At 41.9% G+C, this 11,412-nt stretch overlaps 1 protein-coding gene across 1 annotated transcript in view; it reads right to left on the bottom strand.

The window, feature by feature from the left end:
- TRAPPC11 (trafficking protein particle complex 11) overlaps positions 1-11,412 on the bottom strand; it is a 43,476-nt gene that overhangs the window by 26,262 nt on the left and 5,802 nt on the right. Inside the window, exons 6-15 of the mRNA XM_015426967.1 lie at positions 10,349-10,448; positions 9,337-9,410; positions 8,127-8,223; positions 6,343-6,476; positions 5,274-5,421; positions 5,054-5,147; positions 4,394-4,473; positions 4,222-4,300; positions 4,079-4,133; positions 2,455-2,600 (exon numbers count right to left, since the gene is read on the bottom strand). Coding sequence (XP_015282453.1) covers positions 2,455-2,600; positions 4,079-4,133; positions 4,222-4,300; positions 4,394-4,473; positions 5,054-5,147; positions 5,274-5,421; positions 6,343-6,476; positions 8,127-8,223; positions 9,337-9,410; positions 10,349-10,448 — 1,007 coding nt within the window. The remainder of the gene's footprint in view (positions 1-2,454; positions 2,601-4,078; positions 4,134-4,221; positions 4,301-4,393; positions 4,474-5,053; positions 5,148-5,273; positions 5,422-6,342; positions 6,477-8,126; positions 8,224-9,336; positions 9,411-10,348; positions 10,449-11,412) is intronic.

Here is an 11,412-nt window from a genome sequence, read left to right as displayed (position 1 = left end):
ATCTAATGGGTGGAAATTACAAGGGAGTTGTTACCGACTAAATATTAGGAGAAACTTCCTAACTGTAAGAGTGTTTGAGCAGTGGAACAGACTGCCTCGGGAGGTGGTGGATGCTTCTTCACTGGCCGTTTTCAAGCAGAGGCTGGACGACCATCTTTCGTAGGGCTATCTTTCGGCTATGCTCCTGCAGAGTGCAGGGGGTTGGACTAGATGACCTGCAAGGTCCCTTCCAACTCTAACACTCTATGATTCTATACCACTTGAGCCCCTGCCGGCAGCGGTACTGCTAAGACACATGTTTACTGCCCCAACTGCAGTTTGAGAACTAGGCCAGAAGGAAGTAGTACGCGCAAAAGGGAAAACTGTCTCCTAATTTATTTCCAGGAATAGTTTTATGGAACAGGACTCTTCAATTAAAGTATAAACCATTCTGATATTTCAAAACTACAATCAAAGGGGAGATTTTGAGCAACTATAACTGAAGAAAAGGCCAAGTCATACAATGAACAAATTAAAAGCGCCTGAATGCCTACCGTGTTTGGTACTTAATGAAATTCAATTCTGTGCATACTCCCACTCTATAAATAACTAGAAAGAAGGAAGGGAACCTGCCTTCTTAAAGTAGAGGCTCCCAAAAGGAGGCCTGGCTTTTAAAAATTCACTGCATTTTTGTCCCATGCTGACTCCAAGGAGCTGAGGATACTGCACACGTCCTTCTGCCTCCCTTTTCCACTCCCAGCACGTCCCCTCCTGTGAAGCAAGCAAGGCTAAGAGGAGGTGAAAGGCCCACAAGGGAATACCATGGCCGAGTGGGGATTTGAACCCAGGACTTCTCAGTTCTAATCCAGCATTCAGCCTGCTATACCACTTCATGAACATATGAAGTTGCCATATATCAAGTGTAACCGAGTTCTGAGTTGTCTGCTTTGACTGGCTATGTCTTCAAGGTCTCAGGGAGAGACCTTCCTAGCACCTTCGACCTAAGAGTCTTTCACTGGAAGATGCCACAGTCCAAAACTGGTCTTCTGAAATGGTTATTAACAGTTCCTATGTAGTGCTGTGATTTGCTCAATTTAAAAAGAGGAAAAGGTACCAGATTACTGCACCGAAAGGGGCATCTCTTTTACCACTTATACTAAAGCACGATGAGCCTGCCTGCAACACACACACCAGCACTTTTCTCTCTCTGCATTTTGCCCATGGGCAGGGGAGCACACGTTTAGCAAATTACATGGTTAGTTGACTAGAAGTCTATTGATCAAATAAAGATGTGTCCCTTCCCTAATTAATTAGGCAACATAGTTACATAAATACATGCACAAACTGCTGATAGCCACAGTGCAACATTAGGCATTTCCCCTCTCTTTCTCACTCCCCAGAAAGCACGCCTCTAAATAATTATCATTAATTATTGTATGGCAGTAGATGTAGTAAAAAAATAGAATTTCCACTTTGATGGAGGGACGCACATTCAGACCTACAAAATCGCTGTTACCAGAATAAGTTGTGGTGGTGATATGGCTATACCTATGGCCCATCACTAATACCAGGAGTCCAATTATAAGTAGACAAGGAAACAACATCTGGTGTAATTATATGTGTACTAGAATTCTGTAACAGGTCTTTGAATGTGTGCCTAGAATATATAGATAATAGTGACCACTGAGGAAGGCCCTTGGGGCCGAAACGCGTTTGGTCTTAAAGTTTTTACCCATCATTTGTATGAATAGTGGACAAGCTTTTACAGTCTGATCTTAGACAAAGCAATTTTTAATCAGGAAAGTTTTAACACGTGTACACCTTAATAAATATTTGTACTTATATGGTTTGTACTTATATTTGTACTTATATGGTTTAGCTTAGCCCTATTTGGGTCATAGTGGGTGTAGTAAAGCCAGGAGAGCCAAAGATTATCTGGCAGTCTGAAACTCTAGCTGTGTTTGTGGTGAACTAGGTTTATCTTTTGGGCTGAGAAAACTGACTGACTTAAGGTCAACCAGCTGGCTTCAAGTGGAGGAGTGGGGATTCAAACCTCGTTCTCCAGATTAGAATCTGCCGCTCTTAACCACTATACCAAACTGGCTCTAAAATGATCCAGTATCTCAAAGGCAGCATATGACCTTTTATTCATGCGCAATCTATTTGATAAAATCAACTCAATAATGTATGTATGATTAATCTAGGATTTAAGCAGATGACAGCCATATCTGCAGAGTTCTTCAAGCTTTGCAAAGATAAGCAGACGAATGCTTTATTCTTCTTCACTCTCAAACTTTTAAGACCACCATTTAAGAGACTAAGGACCTTCATAGATTGAATATATGGAACCAACTCCAGGTAAAGTGCAAGACTCATATCTTTCAATCTTTACATTAAAAAAAGACCCCTACCCAAATGCTTCTCAGAGCAAAGAAGTGAATCAGTTTAACAGCAAACTGAAATGAACTTCCTCACCTCTTCCCAAAAGCTCTAAGGAGTATGTAATATAATCTTTTATCTGGGCCATGAGATAGGAACATTTAAGGGCTGTGGTCAGTATTGAAGTAAGGAGAGTCCACCATCCTTCACTACGGTAATCACACAAGACGTAATCCAGGAGCCTGGAAGAACATTGAGAAAAACAGTTTATTTAAATAAGCCAAACGGAACAGCTATTACAGCAGTAACAATATTAACCAAACGGTTAACCGAATAAAAGTCCCCATGATCAGTTAGTGTCCCCTTCAGAGTCCAAAACAAAACAGACTTAAGAACAACAACATGTAACTCATCTCCATTGGTATCTAAAACAAACTGAACTGAGAAGAGACACTATTCTTGGCTATTTACTTACTGCCAGGACAGTGTCCAAATTCATTTTCAAAAATTGAGAAATTGGCACTTGGGTTATTTTATGATGTTGCTAGAGGGAATTCCTTTTACCTTCCTCATCTGCAAAGGCCTTGTTTTTACACTAAAGGATAGGAATGCAGTAATTGACCAATTTCCTCCAAATACCGAACTGTTATTACAAACATTATCATTTTCACTTGGGTAAACTGGAGATGTCAATCCATTCTTCCCAGTCTCTCCCAGATAGTCAATACCTTATTTCCAATTTCTCCTACACAGTCACTCACCCAGAAGCATATATAATTTCTGTTACATACAGCAAGCTAGGGTTGTAAAAGGCTAGATATTTTACTATGCTTACTAAACACAAACAGTAAACATAACTACAGAATTACGAATGCTCTTGGTACACTAATCCTAATTTTCTAAATAATTTGATCCATAGCATTTTGTGTGCGGCTACATTCCGCTCAGACATTCACTTTCTGAAAAGCACTGTTCAGCCCTATTAGTTTAGTGCAGAGGACGGAGACTGCATTCAGCTTCTCCACTCCCCAGATTAACAGTCTCTTAGCCAGCCTTGATGCTGTAACACACAGAGTCACAATCCCTCACAAGAGACGGTGCAAGCAGTCAGTGGTTCTGAGCAACAGAAACTAGCACCAGATATAAGCACATGCCTCCCCTACCAGAAAGAATGCCCTGAAAAGGATCGGGGATAACCTTCCTTTTTTAAAAAAACGAAGTACAAATTTGATACAATAGAGTAAGCCAAACTTCATGTACAACATGAATACGCATGTAACAGAAGAAGTCTTTTTGTGCTCAGAAGAGACTTCCCGGAGCTAGAAGGAATTGGCTCTCACCTTTTCAGCAAAAAAGCCAGACTGGCGTTTGTATGGTCGATGCTTGCGTTGTAAGCACACACACACACACAAAAGGCCAAATGATAATGTAAGTCTATTATTTTAAGTAAGTAGGCTTCTAACAGGAAATCATTTAAGGACAGGGCCAATCACATCACAGGCAAACTGATGTTGTACCTGATCCTTGTCTCCTCCCCCCCCCAACCATATTTCTTTAAATACTGATGAAAGTTGCAAGAAGTAGTACTCACTCAACAGAGGTTTGTTTTTTTTCAAATGCCTAGTAGCTATAAGTGAAAATTAAGCTTTGCTCTTAGCAATGTGCTAAAAGAAAAAAGAAGCATCAGCTTTAAAACCAGACACCTGGAAATGATACTCACTTCAAAGCTTTGGTGTAATCTTTGGCATAGTAATACTCTTCACCCATCTGCACCACTGCAAGAACAATGGCAGATTATTTCCAATACTAATAAGAAATTATTAATGTACATATTTAACAATTTGACACTCTCAGCTTACTCACTCAAGTGGCTTTTCATTCGTGGACATTTGTACTTCTTGAACTGGGCTACTGCATTACTCAGCAAGGTGATGATCAACTCCTAATAAATAAAAAGCATTGACAATATTCGTACTTCCAATGCGTATTTGTACTGTCAGTGAAACAGCAGAAATATTGCTTAGGTCTGGCTTACAGAGTGAAGAACCTTCTTTTCCTTCAGCTGCAGTGCCAAAATTCCCACTTTCTCCTTTTCAGGGTCATTTGGATCAAAACCTGCAAATGACAATGAAAAATCCATTCTAAGGAGTTTTGTCCGAGCCCTGAATAAACTGTAGTCATCATGTTCATGGAACTATGCTAGAACTAAGTCTGGTTTAAGAGTTCTGAGGATTCTAAACAATACTGTCACTTAGGTGAAAGAATGTTGTGGAATTCAGTCACATTCTTTGTTCTTGTAAGAGGATTGCTCTAAAAAATGGGAGAGGCTCCAATAATTAACCACACTAGAATTTGAAACCCATATGAAGTCTAGACATTAGGACAAGCCTACTAGGAAAGTTACTGCTCTTAGCAACAAAGACCAAACTCTGCAATTCAGCGTTTCCACAACAGCAGTCATTTCAGAAAGGCATCCACTTGTTTAATTTTTGCAACAACAAAGGTTACCAACAAATAAATGTTACCCATTGACAATATTTGGAATGCATGTGCCCAATAAATGTCACCTAAAATTCCCTGAAATGTTCATTGCAACTCAGGATTCCCTGGATTTTTCATTGCAACTCAATTTGACATTATAAAAAAATCTGATTTTGTTTCTAATGTTTAGATAGGAAACCAAAAGATTATTTACTTAGTACTCCTTGCCGCCATGGTCTTTGTCCATAGAAGTCAAGCATTCCAGTTTGAGTTTCTATTGGATCAGGATTCGGATACATCACAGAAGGCTGTAAAATCAGCAAATTTATTTATCAATTAAAATAATTTTAACTCACCATACCCCTTCCCTAAAGAGGGCCCAAGACAGCTTACATAATAAAAACACTGAAGAAATATGGCTGGCTGGGACTCACCTCATGATTACAGAGAACGCTTGCCAGTTGCTTCCTTTCTTGGGCATAGTAGGCTGCTTGCTGATAATAGAAACCTGGGTTCTGCGTTTGAATAGCTGTCAGCCCTAATTTGATAGCTTCGTCAAACAAGTCCCCAAAAGCCTGAAATCTGTATTTAAAAAAGAATAGACATATTATGATTTGTTTATTATCCCTTGCTTTCTCCAAGGAGATCAGGGCCAAGAACATGGTCCTTCCCTTCTCTATTTTGCCCTCACAACAAATCCACAGTAGGTTAAGGCAGAGGAAATGAGAGATACTGGCCCACAATCACCTTGTGAGCTTCATGGCAGAGGAGAGACTGAACCCTGGAGAGGTCTCCCTGCTTCTGCTTCTGTTCTCTAGCAACTACATCACACTGGCTTCACAATTAAATTACCAGACTTTGTAGATTCTCCAGAAAGTTCAGTGGAGCACAATCTGAAGCACAGGAGACAAATATAACTTGCAGAATTTACAGCACACTGACCTTTTGCCAGAATCTCAATTTTAATGGGGGCAGGGGAAGCTTTCACTTCTCGTGGCTATGGGAGTAAGGGTCAAACTAGATGAGATGTTTGGCCATGAGTCAGGTCAGACCAAAATTTGCAGGCATATCAGGGCTCATTTCAGCTTGGGGCTGTGGCACAGTGGGGAAGAGGAGCCTCTACTCACCCCAGTAACACTTTCAAGAGCCAAAACAGGCCCTGGAACACTTGCAAACTTTGTTTCCCTTAGCTCACATTTGGCAGTGGTATAAATAAGAGTCAACTCCCCCCGCCCAGTCCTAGTTATTTGGATCCAACCAAGTAAGTCCAAATTATCAGAACAAGATGCTAAAATTTGTTTTGTCCTATAGGCGTGGATGAGAGAAATCTGATTGACATCCCAATTAATTCACTTACTTTAGGTATACTACTTCATTGCATAACTACCTCTGCACCTAATGCTGGAGACAATACAGATCATACAGCACACTGCAAACAAATAATTTCAGATGGAATCTGCATACCCATTCACTAATCACAGTATTATTTGTAAAGCAACATACTGTTTGGACATCCAGGCGGCATGCTCAAAAGCCAACTCTGCACTGCCAATTTTTTTCTTGCACACATCTATGTGTTTCCTAAACTGCGCAATCGCATCCAGGGGTGTGTTATGCTGAAAACACAGTCGGCAAATCTAAAAAGATTCAAGGTCAGAACACTTGGATTAAAACCTCATAATCATAGAAGCAACTGTAAGATAATACAATTGTGGTGGGCAGGTTAACAAAACACAGAAGAATGTAAAGTTAGTTTTCTATTTTCTGTTTCTTTCCATCACTCCCCTCTCCATAATTTAAAAGCCTTCAGAGCATTAAATGGGAAAAGGAACTGATTCGATTTTTTCCTGCATATAGCTAAAATGAACGCAACATAAATTTTCGTTATATGCAGGAAAAATCAAACCCAGATCTAAACCTCCTCGGACTAGTTAAGCTGGACCATCACACAAGTGACAGATTACTGGACCATAAATCAAACCCAGATCTAAACCTCCTCGGACTAGTTAAGCTGGACCATCACACAAGGGACAGATTACTGGACCATAAATGATTACATCTACGTTGTATCACCCATGACATAGAAGTCACGAGTAGACAAGAACTTCCACAGCTTGTTAGAAGACGTTTGAGAGACTTTGACTACGAGAGCACATCGATTAGAGCCCACAGAGTGTGCTCAACCTTTTCAAGTAGGCATTCAGCCTCCCAACAACAATGCCAAAAACACTTATCTGAGATAATTCTTCCAAAGTTTAGAAACGATATTCATGCTAGCGTGCCTGAATGCTCTACCTTCAGCTGTGATGTCAGGAAGATTTAATGGGATTTCATACTCAGAACTTTGTAATTGCAGCAGCAGTAAAACTGACTCTGTGGATCATATTTTGCTTGATTGTCCCAAATTTTCAGCTCTAAGAGAAGACCTCATCTCCCCTTTATTTAATCAGGACTTCCTCTCTTCAGAAGCAGAATCATTCTGGTTACTTAGAGACGAAGACAAACAAACTACTCTGCGTGTGGCAGAATTTCTAGCAGGTGTTGTCAAATCACGACAACTTTTGCAGTAGCAACCTTTAAATTCTTCCATGCTTTCCTGTGGAATGAGGTTTATTGTAGGATGAGGGTTTGCTGTTTATGACTCCGGTTGCAAAAACAGTAAAGACAGTAGATGTAGCCAAAACGTTTATATTGCCTTCATGCTTTGGATATCCTAGCTGGAGAAAGCCTAAGTCAAAACTCCCTTGCCCTCAAATCCTATAGCCCAGATCTATGCTACAACACATCATAACAAGTATTAGAAGGCACCTAATTGCCAAGGTGGTGGTATTATCAGCAGGCCTCCAATAGGATATCTGTCATATTTTTAACCACCCTGTCCCCCATGGGCTTCATGGGATTACATATGGTTCTCCAGCCTCTATTTTATCCCTCTGACAACTCTGTGAGGTAAGTTAAGACTTAAGAGAGACTGACTACTTCATGGCTGACTGGGGATTTGAAACTGGTCTTCCCAGTCCTGTCCATGGATGGCTCTTTGAAGAACCCGGATCGACAGAAAATAGTTATTTGATTCTACAGAACTGCAGGGTATCATATGTAACATCACTCTGTAAGCATGCTTGCCAGAGGGCATTTTTCAGGAAAACACAACATGGCATCTTAGGGCTGATAAGGTCCCACTAAATTAGCAGCACACAATACGTCCACAAGTGTAGTAGTCCTCAAGTTTTTATTCTACATTTTTTAATATTATGAAATAAAGATTAAAAGTCAGCCTTTGTTACCTTGTAATTTATAAATCCTGCAATCGTCTTGATTTCCAGCATGTTTGTTTCATGAGCTCTCAACTCGTGTACCAGATTATATGCAGTTCTGTAGTTTCTGAATAAGAAAGGTTGTTGATTTTAGCTTGTCCATTCATTGCAGAAAAAGAAATCCACTGAGACAAACACCATCAATTAGAAGGGTCCAAAAACGATGGAACAAATGCTAGTCCCACCCAATGCGCCCTCTAAGCTGTGGAGTCTTGCGAGCAAAAATTCTACTTTGTGAGCTACTGGCATTAAAGTTGTGAGCGAATGATTTGGCTGCTCCATAAATTAGTTTGCTCTGGAGTCGTTCTTCCTGAGCTAAGGAAAAATGCGTGAGCCGGAGGCTAAAAAACTGTGAGCTAGCTCACACTAACTCAGCTTAGAGGGAACACCGGCCCCACTCTTTTTTCTCCTCAGCACAAGTAATTGATCCCTCTGGGATATAACACACTGAGGCACTTTCTAAGGTGGCAAGCCAATACCCCATTTGAAACTTTCAGTTTGTGCACTGCTGCAGCTCCTCTCAAATAATGACACGAGGAAAGCAGCAGCAGTATTTCAATTGAACGTATATGGATCCATCTACCATGCTGGAATGAAAGGACACAATGCGAGTCCTCCTCCAGTTACTGCGGTAGGGGGCACCACAGGACACCACGGTACTCAAATCTAGTGGAGTACCCCATACTTCTCTCATAACCAGTTTGCTGGAGAAGCTCAATAGTGAGTATTTAAAGAACTGCCACAGACAGGTGCTCTTCCCTCACACCCCCTTCCACACATGGAGGAACCCCTTTCTCTTTGTTGGGAAGAAATATAGTTTAATCCCCTGTGCAAAGAACACAGGAAGTTGTCTTATACTGAATGTTGGTCTTATCATGGTCAGTATTGTCTACTCTGCCTGGCGCGCTCTTCCCTCACACCTCTTCCACACATGGAGGAACCCCCTTCTCTTTGTTGGGAAGGAATATAGTTTAATCCCCTGGGCAAAGAACACAGGAAGTTGTTTTACACTGAATGTTGGTCTTACCATGGTCAGTATTGTCTACTCTGCCTGGCAGCTGTTCTCCAGGGTCTTTCACATCACCTAATATTGACACTTCTATATGGAGATGCTGGGGATTGGACCAGGGATCTTTTGAATGCAAAGCAGATGCTCTCTCACTGGGCCAGGAGTACTTACTTCAGTGCATTCTGCGTATCCTGCTTCAACTCACTGAAGAACGCTATTTTGAACTGATGTCTGACAAACAGAAGCTGCAACACAACCAGTGGGTAACATTTCAGAATTGCAACCACCAGTCTTAACAGTACCAAGATTATAACCTATGCAATACTACAGAAGGTTGGTGCCAGGCACATGACATTGTGAAGCATCACGGGTGCTCTCATGCCTCCTCACCTTCTAAATTTAATGGTTTTCAGTGCTCATAGAATGACAGAAAGCTTCAGCATCAAATGCCTAGAGTGAGACAACACCATCTAATCCTACCAGGAATTAATAAACTTCTGAGCTGAAACAACACCAAAGAGTTTCAATGTGTAGGAGTCTCCTGCTTCAGGCTTAAAGCTTATTAAGATACTGATCTAGGGTGGGAAGGTTATTCTTTGCTTAAACTCATTCTATCATGATCAAAAACATGACTTAGGCCCCGGTCACACGGAGAGATGGAAGATAGGCGGATTTTCCGGGCGCGATCTCACCACCACATATGGGAAGCGTAGAGCTCCCATGGCTCACCCGAGGCTTCACTCCGAAGATGCGCTGTAAAAAAACTAGTACCTCCGAGGTACTAGTTTCTGGAAAGTGCAGGGCAAGGGCGGGCGTCAGATCACGTTTCCGGTGTTAGCTCATGGCATCCGCCGCCCGCCCATGTCCCGTCGCGAAAAAAATTTTTTTTGGTCGAGTCTCCATGGGTGCGCACAAGCACCCAACGGCGCATGCAAACACTTGGCCAAAAAAAAAACCACAACCCCCGCGGCGCTGCTTCTTTGCCGCGCCGCAGGACTGAGGGATGATCGGCACCTCCCCCCAACCACGGGACATTGGTGGGACGTCCAGTGGGACGTTTGATCTGGCTGCCACACGGTAGTTCGCTCTGGGGCAAACAGCCACGCCTCCCCCCCACGATATCTGGCCCGTGTGACCGGGGCCCTTATACAGCAGAAGGTAGGCAAAGATACAGCTACTATACCTGATGTGTTGTTTTGTTGAGGAACTCTTTATGGGATTTCACCCTTCGTATTTCTGTATAGTAATAGGTCTGTGCATGTTCATAAAAAGCATTTTCTAATCTGTAAGACACAATTTCAAAAGTGAATGAAGAAAAGTGTTTTCAGCACAAACACTTTCAGAGTACAATTTGGAATATGATTTCTATCCTGTCGTCTGAATATAAACCTGGTAAAATAACGAATTAGGCAACTGGAATGAAGCACTGGTGAGGGCTCAGGATTTGTCCCACAGCAACTCACAATTAATATCTTCAGCTTCAGTATAAAAGTTCTTCAGGTCACTTGCATGATCATAGATGATAACCATGTTGAGACAGAGGAAGGATGTTCCCATTTGGATGGGTGAGATTCATAAAACACGTCAGTTTCCAGCCCATGACAATTCTAAGGGTTTTCATGTTCATTTCCTTGCATAAGCCTTAATGGATACAGGCTCTCCCCATACAAAATCGAAGCACATAGCCTTCCAGAATTAAAAAGGTAAAAACGTTTGTGTTTTCATGCTAAAACCTCAGGAATATAAAGTAGGTGGCTGCTACCATTCTACAGTTTATTTGAAGAGGTAACAAGCGTAAGAATAGCCTTCAAGCTCTTGGAGGATTGGCTACATTAGGGGTGTGTCACCTAATATGCAAAGGAGTTCCTCCTACAAAAAGAGCCCTGCGAGTTCATCTTATATTCAATAGCTGCCTGCGGCCCCCATTGGCGGATAGCAACATCTGCAGATCTGGGCCACATAGAGGCTAAAGAGATTTTTCTGCACACTTGGAACTCACCAGATGTGCAGAAAAATCTGACTTAAATAACAACAACAGTGGAGGGGTTAAATTTCTCCCCCAAAGGAAAAAAGCACACTCTGAACAAGCCCAGCATCTGAGGCACAGCAGCCCAGGAGTGGAGGCTGAGCTGGACTTGGTGGTGGAGGCATGGCACAGCAGCCCAGGAGATGTAGCAGATGAGGGGGACACCATTTCCCCCTCCTGCAACTGCGCCCCCCCCCAAGCCTCATCTACTGGAAGGTAGA

The sequence above is a fragment of the Gekko japonicus genome, unplaced genomic scaffold, assembly GCF_001447785.1.
Source record: "Gekko japonicus isolate JY-2015 unplaced genomic scaffold, Gekko_japonicus_V1.1 scaffold185, whole genome shotgun sequence".
Lineage (NCBI taxonomy): Eukaryota > Metazoa > Chordata > Lepidosauria > Squamata > Gekkonidae > Gekko > Gekko japonicus.
Note: the sequence above shows the minus strand (reverse complement) of the source record. Positions and strands in the feature narration are given on the sequence as shown.